Raw genomic sequence first — 20,255 nt, forward strand, 5'->3', positions numbered from 1 at the left:
GACTGAGCTACAGAGCAGCCAGTACAATGTCAGCCTAGGGAACTAAACAAGGCCTTATCTCAAGATTTAAAAAAGTCAAAAAGCGTTAGAAACGAGTTAGAATACCTGCCTAGCTCATGGAAAGGCCGAGGTTTAGTACCCGGCACAGGAGTTGTGTGGGGAGCAGCAAGGGCAGTGACCAAAGGAGATCAGTGGAAGAATTCTATATTTAGTAAACATGTTCACAAAGTAAGAGATCAATGCCATCTCCTTAGGCATCTCCAGTCTCTGGGCACAATCCAGATGTTCCAGATGCCTGCGGTCAGAGGGCGTAGGTGGCTAAGGCTTACATCACCAGTCCCAGGCAGAGCAGGTGGTGCGAGCCAAATTGCCTTAAAGGAAATAGTCTCTGTGTGTGGCTGTCGCTATGCCCTCTCCTCCTCTCCCCACAATACAGATGAAAAAACTGAGACCCAGAGACAGGCAAGACTTACTTGCCCAGTACTCAGAGGCCAAGTCAACAATCCGGGCTGAGCCAGACCCATGTCCCTACGCTACTTGCTTTCAATTCTTGCACAAGCATCCCTTGCCCTAATGACATCAGGCAGGGGGTGGGTGGGTAGGTGGGGCCAAGATCAGGGAAACACAAGCCACTCCAGGCCTCCTTCCCTGACTCAACAGCTCTGGCATCCTGGTGGCTATAGGTGTTAAAGTTGGTGGCCTCTGGGCCCTGAGCTTATTGGGTGCCACAAAAGAAACATGAGAATGCAGAGTGCCCTCCTCCTGGTAGTCCTCTTGGCTTTGGAGACCCAGTTGCCTGTGGCCTTGGGTAGGAAGAAGGGAGGTGAGTGTCAGGAATCCCTTTGCTCCAAGGGCCAGGTGGTTTCTTCCTTTCTATGGAGGGCGAGGGCTTTGGGAGAGCCAGTGATGAGTGAGGTGTGTGTGTGTGTGTGTGTGTGTGTGTGTGTGTGTGTGTGTGTGTGTGTGCGCGCGCGCGTGCCCATCTGTCTCAGCGCTCCCAGGAGCCTGCATTTTTATCTGTGCATCAGACATGTACATGCTTGTGTCTTCACCTGCCTGTGCCTACATTGACATCTGACTGTTTCTGAGGACGCACGCCCATTTCTGTGTACGTACGTGCTTTTGTTCCTGTCCGTGCAGACCTCTATCTGTGTGCATAGGCTTTCTGTGTCCGAGCTCATGGACATGCCTCCATGCATCCGCGTACCACCGGGTCTCTCTCTCTCTATGAGGAAAGCATTACATGATTGCACCAAGGGGAGGGGGGCGGGTAAGAAGGGACTTGGGAGTTGAGTAAGGAGTGTGACTCCTGGAATCCTGGGATCTGAGACAAAGGAATGTTTTGCCTTTGTCTCCCATCATCCTCTGCCAAGCTGCAGGCCCATTCCCACCCCTGACAAAGCTCAGGTTGGCATGGTGACAGCAAGGGAGGCACGAGTGTGCTTATACTGGTGCCGCCATCAGGCCGAAGCCGTTCCTCCAGCCCCTCTGAGGCTGACAGTGGCCCTGCCTTGGGGAGAGGGTATAGATGTGGGCACAGCAGCCCAGTCTCCAAGGCTTGGGAAGCCTGTGCAAGGTAGGTTGACGATGAACACAGTTTCTACAGGGCACCCAGTCCTGTTAGCCTGGAGTATGCCTTCCTCTGAGGCACAGGTCTCTGGCTGGGGCGTCAGCTGGTTTGGGGAGGAAGGTGCTTAGAGACCCCATGCTGAGGATGGAAGAAGAGCCAGTAGGTTCCAAGGCTAGACCTTGTGTTGTGTCTGATCCACGTAACCATCACGTAGAACTCTTCACTGTGATGCAGTGAGTTGGTACTGTTTCAACCCATATTTTACTGATAAGGAAACCAAGGCATAGTGGTACACCACACCTGCCCAAGGGCAAAGACTGAGATGCATCAAACGTGGTGTCTGACTGCAGTTGTTGTGGGTCAGAAAGGCTCACTTCACTAATTCACTCCCCATGAAGTGGGGACCACACTTTCCTCTCAAGAGTCAAGGGGGCTTTGAAGGGTAAATGTCATGTAGGGCCGTAAGTGCAGCATATGTGGTGACTTTGTTGAGCAACTGAGGGGTCCTAGGAGAGCAGTCTTGACACCACACCCAGGGCGAGACCTGGTTCCACCAGAACCTGGGCCTGCTCTACCTACCCGGTCAGTTGTGACAGCCTGACCATTCCCAGCTCACGTCATTCCATCCTTCCCTGGTTCCTCTCCCATGAGACATCTGCCTGGCTCTCGGTAGAACTTCAGACAGAGGCAGAAGGCAACAGGGCCAAGAGAAGGAAAGCCTTGGTTCGTCCTAGTGGAAGTTCAGCAACTTCGGTTTATAAGAGGCCATGCTCCTCAGCCAAATGTCAGGGTGGTGGCGGTTTTGTAGTCATGTTTAGAGCTGTACCGTGTCGAGGGCTAGGCGTGTTTGTGCCTCTGACTTCATCGATGGAGCCGAACACAACCATGCCCAGGTATGGTTGCCACACACATAGGGAGACCACACATCTGCTGTGGTGCACATGTGTGTCACTCCCAGAAAATGTGTCACAAGGAGAAAACCTGGGTGTGGTGGGGCAGTGAGGCGAGCAGGCGGGTAGTGTGGCCACTCAGACCCACGCTTGCCTCTCTGTACACTCCAGACTTTCACGCCTCCATACTGTGGCACAGACAGTTTGTCCCCCTTAAAACGCCAACCTTCTTCCCCTTCTTATCAGTCTAGTCCTTGGAACCCAATCCCAGGGCCCTCTTCCCACAGTTCACCCTGCCTTTCGGCTGCAACCTACCCTGTGCCAGCCCTCTCAACACCCCCACCCCCACCCCCACCCCCACCCCCACCCCCACCCACTAGAGCTTCCACTTCCTTGCTTAGAATTCAGACAGCTCCATTAGGCCTGAGGCCTGAGCACTTCTGTACTGGCCTGAGTTTGGTACTAAATTCTGGCTTGTAGATAGTCTCCAAAAGCTCTGCCCATTCCCAAACATGGGTGTACACACACACACACACACACACACACACACAGAGAGAGAGAGAGAGAGAGAGAGAGAGAGAGAGAGAGAGAGAGAGAGAGAGAGAGGTGTCCCTTTTCTCTCCCAAATACCCCACACACCTCCCCAAAGAGATCCTTAGAACGTGTGCTCCCTCCTGGACTATGCTCCTCACTCTCCAGCAGGGGGCAGCAGTTCAGTTTAAACTATCAGTTTAAGAACTAAAGCTGACAGTGTGCACTAGCAAGGGACCACCTACTATGTGCACAGCCAGTGCCCAAGTAGGGACAGAGGGAGGAGGTGGTTGACACAAAGCCAAATGCAGCTGCCTGAACTCTAAACAAGGAAGTGGGAGTGTCCCACGGACCAGGGCTCTAAGTGCCAGGTAGGTTACCCAGATAGAGGCAGGGAGAACTTGTGGAAGAGGGACCCAGGGATCACATCATAGCCCTGGATCCAACTGAGGCTTCGGTGATGCCAGATGGAACTGAAGTCTTAGGACCAGCCCAGACCCCAAGAGTCCTAGCCAGGCCAGTGTGAGGATAGACTGCTCACTGTCCTTTGAAGGCCTTAATTTCTTCCTCCATAGAGGTGGTGATTTCTCACTTGGGTATGAAATCTCAACAAGAAGAGTGGCTAGGCCAACTCCAGGACAGAGCATTCTAGAGCTGTTAAAAAGGGGAAAGGCTCAACGACAGAGTTGATGCGCAAACCTAAAACTGTGCCACTTGCAACAGCACTGAGCACAGTGGTGTGGATGTGCCAGGCTGGCAAGCAGCTGGCACATGTGCAACACTGGGCGCCTCTCCAAATCTCTCTTCTTCCCATAGTTTTTAAGCCCACAGCGCTGTGCCCTGTGCCGTGCTCATGACGAACAGGGCAAGCAGGCAACAAGCCTCAGCTTCCAGCCGCTGAGAGGTACCGACAGCTGTGGGCACACGCTCCAGGGATGACCTTGCTCCGTGGCTTCAGAGGAGCAGGGCTTTCTGACGAGGTGACCTTTCAGCTGAGATCAGTAAACTGATCGAGTAGCAAGGTGGAAGTCGGTGCAAGGCAAAGCCAGAGCCTGGCAGAGAGAGCTGGCTCGGAGGAGCTCAGAGGCATAGAGAAGGTGGCCAGGGAGGTTCCGGCGGGCGGGGCAGACCAGGCATAATCTTGTCTGAGGTGAAGACTCTGTGTCTGTGTGCACGTGGATGTACATCTGTGCATTTGTGTGTACAGGAGCACATGGGTGCCTGTGTGTGTGGAGGCATGAAGGCCGAAGGACAGCAACCTAGGGTGTCACAAGAGTTTCTCATTAACCTTGAACTCATCTTGTAGGCCAGATGGGTTGGCTGGCTGGCAAACCTGAGCGATCAACCTGTCTTCACCTCCTTGGGCTGAGATTGCAAGTGCATATCATGCCCTCTCTTTGTTTGGTTGGTTTTGTTTGTTGTTTGTTTGTTTGTTTGTTTTAACACGGGTTTTGAGGTTCAAACTCGGGTCCTAACTGAATAATCTCCATAGCCTGAGATTTTTTTTAAATTTCATTTTTTTCCTATCCATTACGCCACTAGATATCAAATTAGCTCTAGATAGAAAAACTCTAGAAAAAGTAAGTATAGCACTCGTCCTGATAGCAAGCAAGAAGACACCGCGACGTTGGGTCCTGCAATTCCAAGTCAGGGATTCTTACATAACCCTGAGCTGCCTCTGGTTACATGACGTGAGGGTTTTCCTACAGACAAAGTGGGGGGCTGCCCACCAGATGACAGGCCCTGCGGCCACGTGATTCCTGATCAGTGCGTAAATGACCGCCAGTGTCCCTCATCTTGGAAGTGCTGCTACCGAGCCTGCTACCGCCAGTGTGTCCCTAGGGTCTCCGGTAAGTGCCCTTTTCCCTGTGCCAGTCGCCCACGCCTCAAGCCCCAGGGCTGATGGGCACAAGCAAGACTCACCCAAGCCCCTGTAATTGCAGTAAAGCTGGGCAGCTGTCCTGTGGACCAACTCCGCTGCCTCGGTCCTACAAACCACATGTGTAACCAAGATTCGGACTGCTCAGGCTCGAAGCGATGCTGTGTCAGCGCCTGTGGTCGGGACTGCCGAGACCCTAGGAAAGGTGCCATTCCTGCTTCCCCTCCAGCCCAGCTCTGGGCTGTCCTTCTGGGTTAACAATCTCAGCAGGACACCTCCCTCAGGAACAAGGCCCCCTCACACGGCCACAGCTGGAGAAGTCGGGTGCAAGAGTTCCCATTAGCATGGCACAGAACCTGGGTTCCTCGGTTATCTTAACTGAATGTGCTGTGACACTGGGACCACATCCCTGAGCTCCCCTGGACCTCCTGAAGGAGTCTAAACTCAGAGTCCTATTACAGAAGAAGAGTTAACCCTTTCTTTCCCTTTCTTTAGGCTGATTCCCACTTAGGATCTGTGGCTCTGCACCCCAGGTGTGGTTCCCAAACAGGAAGAGATCAGGATGGGGCCCAGGCATCCCGCCACCCAACCCAACCCAGATCATCTCTCAGGAGACAGCCGTAACCTTCTGAAAAGTTCACCTACAACTTGTGTCTCCTGCCTTCTCACCTGTGAGTGAAGGCCCATGCCAGACCTCCTCACAGGCGTTTCTTATCACTCCGGTACCTGGTCCCAGTGTCATGCTGAGCCCCCACCTCACCTCATAATCATTTTTACATCTCTCTGTACGACGTTGTTTCCTCCACCTTAAAATGCCAGTTCAGGCGGCCCCCTTCTCTACGGAGCCCTGAACCCACCTTCAAACAATCCTCCCAAAATGTGCCTCTAGCTGAACTTTCCAAGATCTGAGTCCATTCACAGAAGCTGTGCCAACTTCACTGTCCCCACAGAACCACACCGTAATGTGTAAAGTGACATAAAGCAACCCCCATGTGCATCTTAGTAATGTTTTCATTTAAATGGTTCCCTCTTGGATGTGACAATTCATTTCCTAAGGATGGTGCGGGGGGGGGGGGGGGGGAGTTTGGTGTCACTAAGGCAAATAAGATCTTCAGGATCACTGGACAGGCAGACACAGATTGGAACTACGAAGCCAACCGCAACGAAGACAGAAGTTCCACTAAGTTAATCCATGCCTCATTTAAATAATATCATTAGACTCCAGCCGGAGACGGCCACCTGCCAAGGCGGAGCCTGCCTCTGTTTTAATAAATGGAGGTTAACAAGGGTTAAAGAGGTGTAGGAGATGCAGAGCTCTGACTAAGACAGCTCCCTGGCAGAGTCTGGAGCAAACAGAGAGCCTCTCACTCAGTCGTGAGTCGATGCTGTTTCATGTTGTGGCCAAGTGCTTGCTAAGATCACTGGGGTTGTCCCACCTCCAGGGAAAGGATTCCCAGCAGCTGGGATGTCACATCTAGAGGAAGCCTGTCCCCGCTTTTGAGCTGCCTCTCAATTGTCTTGATTCCCCCAGGGGCCAGCCTACAGCCAGGGCCTAATCAGGGTTTCTTGAGAGGAATCAGCAAAAATCCATCCATTCCTTGGACCAAGGCGTCTGATTCCGGACTCGCCTGGGAAGAAAAGGAGACACCTGACCCTTTTCTCTGCTTTTGTTTGCTAGACTTGGGCTATGGGCGGACTGCTATGGAGGTGGACTTGGGAATTCTGGCTCTTCTGTTCCGGTTCTCGGGGCCTTGCTGTAGCCCAGGCAAGACCCTCACTGCTTCCATTTGCAGAGTGGAAGATGGAAAGAGTCCCACGGTTTTTTTTTTTTTGGCTGCCACAGCCCTTCTCACTAGATTCAAACACCTGAACTGTTGACTCCTAGTTAATGGTAGTTAACAAGATGGACCCAAGGTGACACCTAGGAAAAAAGAAAGGTGTCTGGACTCACAGAATCTGTGCGATCTTGGATATTTTTCTGCCTACTTCTGGGCCTCTGTTTGCACATCCATCACATTAGCACGGATAATTCAGAGGGTCACAGTCTCTGTGCACCACGTCCTTTCTCTTCCAGATTCCCTAGGGCACGATGTATGTACCACATGTTTATAAATTGCCAACTTGGTAGAATCTACAGTTACTTGGAGACAGGCCTCTAGACACCCCTATGGAGGGTTATCCTGACATGCTAATTGATGTAGGAAGACCAACTTTGGCTGTGGGTGGGACTGCCCTCCCTTGGACATTGTGGGTGGGACCACCCTTCCTTGGATAGTGTGGGTGGGACCACCCTCCCTTGGATAGTGTGGGTGGGACCGCCCTACTTTGGATATTGTGGGTGGGACCACCCTCCCTTGGATATTGTGGGTGGGACTGCCCTCCCTTGGACATTGTGGGTGGGACCACCCTCCCTTGGACATTGTGGGTGGGACCACCCTCCCTTGGATAGTGTGGGTGGGACCACCCTTCCTTGGATAGTGTGGGTGGGACCACCCTCCCCTAGGAACTGGATCCTGAACTGGACAAAATGAAGCAAGTGGGCTGAGTATGCTACACATGTGTTCCTCACCCTCATCTAAATATGGATGTGACGTAACAAACTGCTTCAAGCTCCCGCTGCCTTAACTTCCCGGCCAGGAAGGGCCACGTCTTGAACTGTGAGCTGAAACGAACCCTTTCTCCCTTGCTTTGCTTTTGTCAGAGCGTTTAGTCACCACAACAGGAAGAGACACTAAGACAGCACCCCAGGAATTTGGAGCCTCGCTGGGAACCTGTTAGGGGTAGAACCAACAGGCATAAGGCACCATTCTTCTGGAAGCTTCCAGCCTCTGCCACAAGAAGAGCTCATTGGAAAGCCTAAAGCTGGCCTAAAGCTGAGCTGTCTCAGACATGCCTCACGTTTGGGGAATGGGGAACTAATATTTGTGGTAGGAAGTCTCAGGGATATGGGGGCTGTTGGTAACACATCAAGAGCCTTCTAGAAATAGTTAGTCCAAGGTGGCATTCCCCATTTTAAAACACTATCATATTATTTGCCCCATTACCCAGAGCAAATAGTCCCTGGTACTCGAGTTTTGACAACAGAGAAGCAGCAGTTTGGGGACAATGACTTTCCCCAACTCATAGTTGGGAGGGGACATAGACGAAATTAAACTACTTTTTCTTCCTTAGATAATAATAAACCCAGACAAGTGCTGAACAGCACAGAGTAGCCACCCTGTGTTCCCATGGCCTCTCATTAACATGACTATAGACATCTCTACTGCATCCTTGCTGGCCTATCAGGCAGCCTTTGTTCTTCCCTGTTTCGAATATGAAGAGAGCTGAGGTACAAAGAGGTTCAAAGCAGCCATACATACTAGAGGTAGGATCCAACTCCGAACACTTGGGACCCCATTTTTTATATCCCCGCTAGGTAGTTACAGTAGGGTCTTTGAAGAGTCTGTCCTTCCAGCCTTAATAACAGTGTCCACAGCTGGAAGAGAAGAGAGAGAGAGAGAGAGAGAGAGAGAGAGAGAGAGAGAGAGAGAAGCACACAGCCCCCAAGAAGGTTGTGTGAGCAGGCTCAGCCTCATGCATCAGAACCTGTCAGTCCTGCGTTTCATTCTTGAGGGAGAAGAGGATGAAAATCCTGAGGATCAGCGAGAATTTGAGGGACAACAGTTCCATCGCCCTTGACAGGTTGCAAAATCTGAGCCAGGTCCCTGGAGTGGCAGGAGGTGCCAGATCACAGGCTGTGGCTTTTCTAACTATAGGGGGAACTATCCACACAGTCCCTCTGCTCTGCTTGGATCGCAGGCCCACTCACCATCTGCTTCGTGGAGGCTAGCCTTGTCTATGCGGTGTCTCCTCAGTGCTCAGCTGCCAAACTCCTGCTGCAAACCCACTCACTGCCTCTCTCCACTGCCCTTGTGGTAAGTGGCCCAGCAGGCCAGGAATCTGGTTCCTTAACAAATGCCACACTCGCTGCTTTCCTTCCTTACTCACTCAGTAGTATCTGTTGAACACTTACTATAGGCTACAGGCTGTGCCTCACACTCCAGTGGGTGTGATAATGGCCCAGCTAGGAACCTACATGATCTACACCAGGCTGCAAAAGCCTGGGGTTGGGGGTGTACTGAAGGCCACGAGAGGCCTAATTCACCACAGAAGTTATCCAAGGCCAAGGCCCGACTCTCAGTAGGAGTAAGAAAGTGGGACATGGTAGCCACCCAGTCTCCCCTCCTTTTCAACAGTAGTGTCTCAGCTAGCTACTAGAATGCTTGTGACATTCTACACATTTCCCAGGGCAGCAGAGAGGCAGAAACATGAAATGTTAGTTCAGCCACAGTTATATATTTGTGTCCTTTAATACCATCCTATAACCATTTAAAAAGGTAAATTAGCTTAAACATTTTTTTTTCCTCTTGGTTTCCTCCCAGCTGGAGATGTCCATGGTGCTCAAGACTGGCCAATTAGGAGTTAGTCCACTGGGCAGGCCTTCCTAGGAAGCCGTTGCTTTTTCCCCCTAATTAGACAAAGCCAGCCTTTTGCTCATCACCCCCAGGAACACTTCACACTTCCTGGAAGGTGGCTGCTACACCTACAACCTCGACAACTGTCTTGGGCTTCTCCAGAAAGAATTGTGGCATAAAGACTCACCCGATGGCAATGGCGTTGGTTTAGATGTGTTCCCTGGAGGGTGGTGGGGAGCGGCGGGGATGTCATAGAGAAGAGGCCCGTGAGAGTGCGGCAGTGGGCAAAGCCCACAGGACAACTGCCGCTCTCCCCCTTGTTAGCCACACACAAGACGTTGTCTACCTGTGCAGGGAGAGGGGGGAAAGGTTTAACAAACAGCCACAGACTGCAGGTTACCCAAAGGGAAAACATCCCCGGAGCCGGTGTGTGCAAAAGGCTAATGGATCCTCAGGCGGCTCTGCACAGGGCACCAGCATCCCCCACTCCTGTCATCAGGGCCCCACCAGAGAGGAGAGGAGGGAGACACAAGGAGCTGACCTTCAGCGCTGCTGCTCGTGAGCATCTGTGTCTGCTGCAAAAGACAGGCTCTTCTGTAGTGAAACCACTCAGAATCCATTTCTGTGCCTGCGGATAGCTTAGCCTGAGAGAGTAAAAGGCAGGAAGGGTTATTTATGGGGATGGCACGGCATGTGCTAACCCGCTCTGAAATGCAGACAGAAGATGCTGCCCTCATTTCATACATAAGGAAGAGAAACAGCCCAGAAGGGCCTCTTGGCCCAAGGTCACACAGGAACCCAGTGGCAAAGGCCTCATCTATTGCTGAGTGAGTAACAGTTAGCCACAAATGAAGTGGATTAATCAATGCACGCTTCTTAGGTCATAGTTTCCTTGAGTTAAGAAGGCCAGCGCAGGTCTTGTGCTTCCTGAGGCTGCGGTGACATGTCCGCCCATGTGGGAGTCTTGTCTGAGCCTCACTTAGAGAAGGCTTTGCTAGCAAGCTTTTGCTGGCAGCATTTCAGCTCCGTGAGGATGAAGGAACCAAACACCCAGCTGGCAGGAGCTAATAGTCACCCGCATTTTCCTGCCCTTCAGCATAGTAACTTGTCTCATGAAAGCCAACAGAAGTCATAGACATGCATAATGTAACCACAGAAGGGACACATCATCACCACACTCTAGACGCAAGCCAGTAAGTCACACTCAAAACAAGTACACACACTCACATATACTAACACACACTCACAAACACATATATTAATACACATACACTAACACACACACACACATATGAACACAGGCACTAACAGCAGACACACACGCCCAAGCACACACTTAGACTAATATGCATACACACATCTATATTAACACACTCAAGTACACACACTCACATATGCTAACACACAAACACATATGCACACAGACACTCACAGCAGACACACATATACTAACACATACATGCATACAGACACACACACACTCAAGCACACACGAATGAATACAGAGTCTAGTTATGCCTCTCACAGACTTCTGATCTAAAGAAATGGTAAGACAGCAAATTTTTAAGGCTGGAAGCTGCTCAAATTATGGTAATTCGGAACACTGCAAAAAACAAAACAACAACAAAACCTAGCATACTACATTTGGAAGACTTAAACTAAAAATGAATATAGAAAATAACTCACTTTTAGTTTCTTTATTGATATCATGTTAAAATTATATCTGGGATATATTGGGTTCAATAAAATATTTTTTAAGTTCATCTGTTTCCTTTTTAAAAAGATATTTGTTTATGTATATGGGTATTTTTTTCTTCATGTTTGTCTGCACATCAGAAAAGGGCATCAGTTCCCATTGGATTATAAAGACAGTTGTGAGTTACCATGTAAGTGCTGGGAATTAAACCTAGGTTCTCTGGGAGAGCAGCCAGTGCTCCCAACTGCTGAGCCATCTCTCTAGCCCTCTTTTTATTTATTTGATTTTTAAGCTACTATCAGGAAAAAAAATTAATGTTTGAAATGGCATCTCAAGTATTTCAGCTGGCGTGGAACTCACTATTCAACCAAGGTTGACCTTGAACTTCTGACACCTCCCCCCTCCACTCCTCTCTGCCTGCTGTGATTACAGCTATGAACCACAGGGCCTGGCTGACTTGCGGTGCTACAGTTGGGTGGGGGCTTTATGCCCAACAGGCAAGCAAGCACTATGCCATTGAGCCTTGTTTGCAGTTCATAACTTGTAAATGGCCTAGGTGGGTCCCACTGTATCTGTTGTGCAGCCGTGCGACCCTGAGAGTCACACCTTACCCCTCCCACTGAAGAATAACAGCTCACTCATGGGACAGATACACTCTCACACTGAGTGAGCTAGCACAGGGCCTGTGTTGGCCCAAGGGAACACACACACACACACACACACACACACACACACACACACACACACACACACACACACACGGCAGCTGCCCAAGAAATGCTGGGGAATAGGGAATGGTGAGGGTTCTCTTTGCCAGCAGGCAGTCCTCCTGAGAGGAAGTAATCAAGATTCTCTAGGTAAGTGGGCGTCCTGAGCCTCCCCAACAGAAGGACAGGATTCTGGCTTCACAACTCACTTGGAAGAAGGGTGCACCAGAGCCTCCTCAGGCACAGCCTGGGGGCTCCAAGGAAATGAAGCACCCTCCTGCCTCCTAACTCAGACTCCCCACGATCTGAGCAAGTACTTGGGCACCTATAAAACCAGAAGCTGAAGAGCTTGTCCCTGCCAAGTTTGTGTCAGACACGACTGGGCTGAGTCCTTTGAAACAGTGCCTGGCACATATTAATTACTAAATTAAGCAAGTTGTGGTCGCTGCCATTCCTGGCCCGGAGGTTAAAACCTTTCTCCAAAGGTGTTCCCGTTCCCTAACCGTCCCATCCTTCCAGGCTCTGACTTTGAAAGATGCTCCCAGCTGTTAGGCCCCTATCCATCCCAGGCAAGAATAGAAACCACCGCCTCCGGCCGCCCGCGGCCTCCCTCCCTCCCCCGGCTGCAATCGATGCGGCCTCAGCCGTGGGGGACGGGAACACAGGAAAGGAGGGGGGCCTGGGGCCTCCGCAGTAGAGAGGCGCTGCGGGGCCTCCGGGGCAGAAAACAGCCTGGGCGATGCCTTGCTGGGACAAACGGGCTGGATACTTGGAGGCCAGGACAGGTAAGGAGGCTCCCTCAGGGAGGGGCGTGGCTGGGAGAGTGGGAGGCAGGGGATGGCCTGCGGGGATTCAGGCTGCTGGCGGGAGTCCCTTCTAGGAGAGCTCCAAGGAGGGACAGCATTACAGGGCTGGTCTTTCTTGCACATACTGTAAAATGGGATTTAGAAAGCCTGCGTAGTGTTAGGATAAAACTGAGGGCTCTGTGTGTGAGGAGCTCAGGGAAGCCACAAACAAGCAGGGGGTGCTCACAGAAAGTATCAAAAGTGCTGAACCAGTCCCCTGAGAGGTCCACAGACAGTCAGCGTGATCTTCAATAAGTCATCCCAGTGTTTCCGACTGACTGGGAGTCTTAACAAGAAATGTTTGTTAAAATTAATTATCCTAATTCATAGGGAAGTGAGTGCCAGATTGGGGGGTGGGGTGGGGAGAGAGTTGCCCAAAATGGGACTTCTAATGGGTGATAGAAGTGGACTAGAAACTGTATGTTTTGGTGCCGAAGCCAGTGCTGCACAGTTACGGGCCAGGGAGGGCACTACCACAAACATGAGGCTTGTTTAATCCTGAGTCTCTCCAATGCAGTCCAGGCTGCGGAATACGGAACCTGGCAGCTCAGACGGGGCAGGCGATGGATCCACTCAGGTCAACAACTAGCAAGTGGCAAATTCCGATTTTGAACTCAGATCTGATTTTTAAAATAGGACGGGAGTTTGATGTTTCCTGAGCACCCAAGTGTGTACCAGGGACTTTGCATGCATTCTCAGAACAGTTCATCCACAGTGTTCTCCTAGCACCCAGAGCCCAGAGGCTGGCCTGGCTTAGTCAAGTCCACCTAGTGTTAAAGCCAATGTTAGTGAAGGGTGTCTGGGCTTGAGTGCCCCTCCCTCCCCATCTCCTCGGAAGAAGGCATCACTAGCAGCAACGCTCCCTACAGGTCAGATTGCGCAGTTTCTTGAAGCAGCAGAGACCCAGCAGCCCTAACTTAAAGGAGGACCAGGGGTCAGGGGACAGTGGGGAAATCTAGCATTTCTGCAGTATCCACTGAGGTCGGACAGTTTCCATAAACTATCTTAGCCCTTGGCTGTCTCCAGAATGCACACTCTTGTGTGTATTCTGCAGGAAAGCAAGATCAGGAGAAGAAACATTTTAGTCAGGGGCCAGGTCTATTAAGGTCTATTAAGGATAAAGTTAAATCCTGCCTTGCCTGACTCCAATAGACAGTGACATGAGTGGCTAGTTTAACAAAGTGAGCCTGAAAAAGATATTAGGCAACACAATCATTTCACTCACCTTTTCTTTTTTTCTTTCTTTCTTTTTCTCTTTTACTTGCCTCCTTGCTCTCCCTGCCCCCCCCCCCCAGCTCATGTATTTGCAATCCTATTCTTCCACGTCTTATCTGGCGTTCTGTTTATTAGAACATTGATACTATACCCACTCCCTGCTAGGGGCAGACCTATAAGAGACAAGCTAGATTTCTTGAATCATATCCACAGAGAAATTTACCCACATTTTTCAAGTGGGTATTCTGATCTCCCTCGGGGAAGGCTAAGAGGGAATATGGGAGTGCTAAGATAACACAGAACCAAGGTTTAAGGTCGGGTCTGAAGGATGCCACAGGTGTATTATTACATGTGTCTCTCCTAGTAGCTCTCAAACTTGACCATGTATTAGAATCACCCTCCAGGCTTGTCAAAAGCAGACTGGTCAGGTGCACTGGTGTGTGTGTGTGTGTGTGTGTGTGTGTGTGTGTGTGTGTGTGTGTGTATGTGTGTGTGTGTAATGTCAACTCTCAGGAGACTGGGTACAAGGGTCAAAAGTCTGATATCAGCCTCCATGGGCTGCATGGTGAGATTCCGTCTCCAAATATATACATACACACATACATACGTACGTACGTACATACAAATAATATGAAAACATACAAGTACAGGCTCCTGCCTCAGAGGTTCTGAGTCATCAAAATCAGGGCCGACTGAGAATCTGCATCTTCAACCAAAGATTCTCCAAGTCCTTGGAACACGCTGTGAGAGTCAAGAGTCTCCGCTGACTCTCTCAATAGTTTTAGGTAGCAAGCCTTAACTACTACGGAGGAGGAAACGGAGGTTCAGAAGACACCTGCCTTCCAAGATCCATGCTTGCCCAGGAAAAAGAGAGATGCCCTACACTCGCCCCTAGCAGATGTCTGGCCACCCTGCCTTCCCATCGCTTCTATAGCCCTAAAAGGTAGGCCTCTCCCATTTGTTGTGCCCTGGAGGAAACAAACTGGGCACCGGGAGGATGGGTGACTTCGTCCAAGTCACCTGGTCTGCAGGTGAAAGGTATTCAGACCGAGACCTGACCTACTGCATGTCACTTCACAGTCTCCAGCACCCTGTTGGTGGACGGAGACGTTGATTTTTAACCCACAGGTACACTGTAGCCATGGTGAGCGAGTCCCCAGGTCCTGGCTCTCGAGTCCCCTGGCGGCCAAGAGACGAGGCACTGCGCGTGAACGTGGGCGGAGTGCGGCGGCTGCTGAGCGCGCGGGCCCTAGCGCGCTTCCCGGGCACGCGGCTGGGCCGCCTCCAGGCGGCGGCGTCGGAGGAGCAGGCGCGGCGCCTGTGCGACGACTACGACGCAGCTGCGCGCGAGTTCTACTTCGATAGGCACCCAGGTTTCTTCCTTGGCCTGCTGCACTTCTACCGCACCGGTCACCTGCACGTGCTGGACGAGCTGTGCGTCTTTGCCTTCGGCCAGGAGGCCGACTACTGGGGCCTGGGCGAGAACGCGCTGGCCACGTGCTGCCGCGCGCGCTACCTGGAGCGGCGCGTGGCGCGGCCTCGAGCCTGGGACGAGGACAGCGACGCGCCGAGCAGCGTGGACCCGTGTCCCGACGAGATCTCCGACGTGCAGCGGGAGCTGGCACGCTATGGTGCGGCTCGCTGTGGCCGCCTGCGTCGTCGTCTCTGGCTCACCATGGAGAACCCCGGCTACTCGCTGCCCAGCAAGCTCTTCAGCTGCGTGTCCATCGGCGTGGTGCTCGCCTCCATCGCTGCCATGTGCATCCACAGCCTGCCAGAGTACCAATCCCGGGAAGCAGCGGCCGCGGTGGCTGCTGTGGCCGCGGGTCGCAGTGCCGAGGACGTCCGCGACGATCCCGTGCTACGTCGCCTGGAGTACTTCTGCATCGCCTGGTTCAGCTTCGAGGTGTCGTCGCGCCTGCTGCTGGCTCCCAGCACTCGCAACTTTTTCTGCCATCCACTCAACCTCATTGACATTGTGTCGGTGCTGCCCTTCTATCTCACACTGCTGGCAGGCGCAGCGCTTGGTGACCGGCGTGGAGCAAGCGGGGAGGAGCTCGGCGACCTGGGTAAAGTGGTACAAGTGTTCCGCCTCATGCGTATCTTCCGCGTGCTCAAGCTGGCGCGCCACTCCACAGGGCTGCGCTCGCTGGGCGCCACGCTCAAGGTAGGACGGCTGAGGCCAGGTTGGGGCAGAGGGAGGATGGCGAGCATGCTGGGTTAACTGCTGCATTTTAGCCTGGCCATATCCAGGTGTCCATGGACTGAGATGCCACTCATTGAGCCAAGCATAAGCCTAGAGCCCAGATTCAGCTTGATCTAACCCCACAGCTTGTTAAGAAGTCCTTACGGGACCTGGAGTGATGACTCAGTTAAGAGTCCTAAGTGCTCTTACAAAGGATCCAGGTTCCGTTCCTAGCACGCACGTGTCAGCTCACAGGCGTCTGTAACTTGAGTTCCAAGGGATCTGATGCCTTCTCCTGGCTTCCACGGGCACTGCACACATGTGCATAAATTCACATGCAAGTAAAATACCCCTACACATAAATAACAATATATTTCAAAAACATTAAAAGAAGGGCTTAGTGCAATGGTTCTCAACCTTTCTAATGTTGCGACCTTTTAATATAGTTCCTCATGTTGTGGTGACCCCCAGCCACAAACTTATTTTCACTGCTTCTTCATAACTGTAATCTTGCTACTGTTATGAATCGTAAATATTTTTGGAGAAAGAGTTTTGACAAAGGGGTTGCAACCTACAGGTTGAGAACTATTTGCTTACTGCTACCTGTATTTCCCCAGAATAAAGAAAATGTAATATATAAATATAAATAAATGTCAGTTGTAGTGGTGCATGCCTTTAATCCCAGCACTCAGGGAGGCAGAGGCAGGTGGATCACTGAGAATTCCAGGCCAGCCTGGTCTACAAAGTGAGTCCAGGACAGCCAAGGCTACACAGAGAAACCCTGTCTTGAAAACAAACAAACAAATATATGCAGAAAACAAAATGGAGTGAACCACAGGGCTGGAGAAATAAGCCAGCACCTCCTCCTCCTCCTCCTCCTCCTCTTCTTTTCTCTCTCTCTCTCTCTCTCTCTCTCTCTCTCTCTCTCTCTCTTACTCCAGCACTTCTGCGGGCACCAAATACGCATGCATGTATAGCCACACAAATTTACACATGCATGTAATTGTAAATAAATCTTTTAAAAATTAAAGCAAACTACTATTGGCCACTGCCCCTGTCCTGCCCCCAAATAGAAAGAAACAAGGAGGAAGAGTTTCTGATGTACCTGTCAAATATTAAATAAGACACAGTGCAAAGAAATATGCAGATCACGAATTGCCTTCTTTTAGCACCATCAGAAGGCACAGGGAGGCACAGGTCACTGCACCATCGGAAGGCACAGGGAGGCACGGGGCCCCTCTTAGCCTCGGAACAGCCTAGAACAAACACTTACTGGGCACAGAATGCGTGTTCCGGGCCAGGGTCACATTCATTATTGATTAGTCCTTAGGACAACTTCCTCAGGAAGATGCTATAAGATATTTTCTTCCCGTAAATGAAGATCCTGAGGTGGCTAGGCTGTTTTATAAGCCTGGTGGCAGTTGATTGGCCACTGGCCCCACCCAGAGGGTGAAATTACCCTGGTTCGGGGAAGGAGGCAATGGGAGCAGCTTATACCAGGGTCTGAGAAAGGAACAGGGTGAATGTTGGCAGAACGGGTACAGAGGGAAGAGATGTGAGGTGGACATGAAGGACAGGAACTCGGGGCTTTCTTTTCTTTTCTTTGCTCCAAGGGCATTGAGGAGCTTGTGAAGGGGTTGTATTGTCACTACTTCACAGATGTGGGAACTGGGGTTCTAAGAGACCTCAGAGAACACTCCAGATGTGCCCAGTTTCAGTCTTTGGTGCTCTCCTCAGCCCTAGACAACCCTGTGAAGGCTCTCCAGAAGGTTCTCCAAAGTCCCTTCCACCCTTGATGACAAGGCATCCTGCATCCCTACCTAACGCAGGGCAGCAAGGATACCAGGCACTGGCGTTTGATGTGGGAAGACCCTTGGGTACCAGGCAGGTACAGGGAAGTATGTTAGCCAGACCCATTTCATTCAGAATCCCCCTAGGGAAGAGCCTTGTGCTCCTCATCCCTTGCTGCCTTGCAGAGAATCAGAGCTTGGGGGCTCCTGGCTTTGTCTACAAGGAGAAAGGAGACTAATAACCAGGGCTATCAGAGTCGAGCCACGGCTGTAACATGGTTTGGGGGGAGGTGACTTGCTACTAAAGTGAGGTCCCAGACCATCTACAGCCTCCCCAACACCTAGAGGCTTGCCAGGAAGATAGACTCACTGGCTCTAACCCCAGACCTACTTAATTGAGTTCTGGCTTTTTGTTTGTTTGTTTTTTTCCGAGACAGGGTTTCTCTGTGTAGCCTTGGCTGTCCTGGATGTGCTGTCTAGACCAGGCTGGCCTCAAACTCACATCAATCCACCTGCCTCTGCCTCCCGAGTGCTGGGATTAAAGGTGTGCACTACCACGCCTGGCCTGAGTTCTGGCTTTTAATCAGACCCGTACACGACTACAGTTTGAGAGACCCTGCTGTTGACAAAGGGTCTCTCAGCAGTGACATTATTTGAGGACAGGTAATTCTTCACTGGGGAGGAGAGTGTTTGATGTGTCATGAGAAAGTAAGCCTGATCCCTGGCCTGGGTACATGTGTGCATGCCAGCCTGTCCCCACTATGACAACCAAACATTGTCCCCAAGTATTTCCAACTGTCCCTGGTGGGCAGAGGAGCAGAACTGCCCTGTTTGAGAACCAGGTACCGAGAAGCACGGGTATTTTTTTTTTTTAAGAAGGTCTAAGGGGCTCATATCCGCTCATTTTTCTCGAAGGGCAGACAATATTTTTGTGCTTGTCAGAAACGTTGTAGAGCAGTTCAAAGCATGAAACCAATTCTTTGCATAATGAGGTATTCTTGGTTCTGTGAAAGCATAAAAAAGCCATCATGACCCGAATTAGTGTGGCCAAGCCAGCACCACATACACAGAAACGAGGCCTGTGGTCAGCTTCAGGGTGCTTGTTTCTTAATGAAGTTGGAAGAGTGTAGTTCAGAGACAAGGTCTCGGCACTAGTCCTACCATTCCCATTCGCTGCTGGCCCTTCCTTTGCACTCTGTGAGCTTCAGTGTCTTCTGACACTCGGTCTGCAAGTCCAGCTAGCTCTGACTTGGGCTCATGCCTTTTCTTTCAGCACAGCTACCGCGAGGTGGGCATCTTACTGCTGTACCTGGCCGTGGGTGTGTCGGTGTTCTCTGGTGTGGCCTACACAGCTGAGGAAAAAAACGTGGGCTTTGACACAATCCCCGCCTGCTGGTGGTGGGGCACCGTGAGCATGACCACAGTGGGCTATGGTGATGTGGTGCCCGAGACGGTGGGAGGCAAGCTGGCTGCCTCGGGATGCATCCTGGGGGGCATCTTGGTGGTTGCCCTCCCCATCACCATCATCTTCAACAAGTTTTCCCACTTCTACCGGCGCCAGAAGGCACTGGAGGCGGCGGTGCGGAGCAGCGGCCAGCGGGAGTTTGAGGACTTGCTGAGCAGCGTCGACGGGGTATCAGACGTGTCTCTGGAAACATCCCGAGAGACTTCTCAGGAGGGGCGGTCTACAGACCTGGAGACCCAAGCCCCCAGTGAGTCTGCAAAATCTCATAGTTATTAAAACTCTGCATTCCCTCCTCCCCCAACGGCCTTAGAGCAGAGCCTTCCTCCCCTGCTTACGTTCTGCATGGGAGCCATCCACCTGAGCAGTGAGACGAAGGGGCCACAGATCTTTCTGGAAAGGCCCAGGGCAGCATAGTACTCCCCTATGCTCCACAAGCCCACGCAGCATCCTCCTCTGAAGTAGGTGGGCACCAAGAGGAGGGAGAAGACGGCCTCTGTGCGAGCCGTTAGCCCTGTGCTTGCAGATAGTTACCCCTGTTTCACAGATAAGGGAAGTGACGCTCATCCGGATGTCAGAGAACTTCTGTGAAGAAGTCAGCTTTTAACACAAAGTCCGGGGAAGGAGCTGGGGCCCAAATCCATAGACCATCTGTAGGATCGATAGCACGGTTATCTTGTTCGCCTACTTCCTAGGTCTGACTTATAGCAAAAAAGCTGAACAGACCCTTCGGGGACCTAGTTAGTCCCAGCTCTGCACTTGCTATGGGAAAGGGTGGCCAACCTGTCCCCAGAACTAGATTCTAGCCTATCTGTCACAACTTATGGCCCAGAGAGATTCCTGAGGAAGTGCTGACTTACAAGCAGCTCAGCTCCGAGCTGTTGGTGGCAGAGGGCTGCTGTGCACGCTCCTGTCCTGCTTAGTTTTTTTTTTTTTCAACTTCACACAAGCCAAAGTTCCTGGGAAGAGGAACCTCAATTGAGAAAACACCTCCATCAGATTGCCTGTAGGCAAGCTTGAAGGACTTTCTT

General features: G+C 51.4%; 2 protein-coding genes across 4 annotated transcripts; both read left to right on the forward strand.

Moving 5' to 3' along the window:
• The first annotated feature begins 636 nt into the window (after positions 1-636).
• Positions 637-5,903, forward strand: WFDC5 (WAP four-disulfide core domain 5). Its single transcript, XM_084777365.1, has 4 exons — positions 637-823; positions 4,701-4,841; positions 4,935-5,075; positions 5,366-5,903. The coding sequence occupies exons 1-4, from the start codon at positions 739-741 to the stop codon at positions 5,368-5,370; spliced, it is 372 nt and encodes a 123-aa protein (XP_084633491.1). The 5' UTR covers positions 637-738; the 3' UTR covers positions 5,371-5,903.
• Positions 5,904-11,835: 5,932 nt separating this feature from the next.
• KCNS1 (potassium voltage-gated channel modifier subfamily S member 1) lies at positions 11,836-20,160 on the forward strand. Of its 3 annotated transcripts, XM_084777368.1 has the most exons (5): positions 11,836-11,877; positions 12,247-12,512; positions 14,567-14,730; positions 14,916-15,954; positions 19,036-20,160. In XM_084777368.1, the coding sequence occupies exons 3-5, from the start codon at positions 14,639-14,641 to the stop codon at positions 19,501-19,503; spliced, it is 1,599 nt and encodes a 532-aa protein (XP_084633494.1). In that variant the 5' UTR covers positions 11,836-11,877; positions 12,247-12,512; positions 14,567-14,638; the 3' UTR covers positions 19,504-20,160. The 3 variants fall into 3 exon arrangements, with proteins under 3 accessions (XP_084633494.1, XP_084633493.1, XP_084633495.1); XM_084777367.1 differs by lacking the exon at positions 11,836-11,877 and having other exon boundaries at positions 11,900-12,512; XM_084777369.1 differs by lacking the exons at positions 11,836-11,877; positions 12,247-12,512 and having other exon boundaries at positions 14,605-14,730; positions 14,868-15,954.
• The last annotated feature ends 95 nt before the right edge of the window (positions 20,161-20,255 follow it).

This window comes from Acomys minous, assembly GCF_964271855.1.
Source record: "Acomys minous genome assembly, chromosome: 3".
NCBI lineage: Eukaryota > Metazoa > Chordata > Mammalia > Rodentia > Muridae > Acomys > Acomys minous.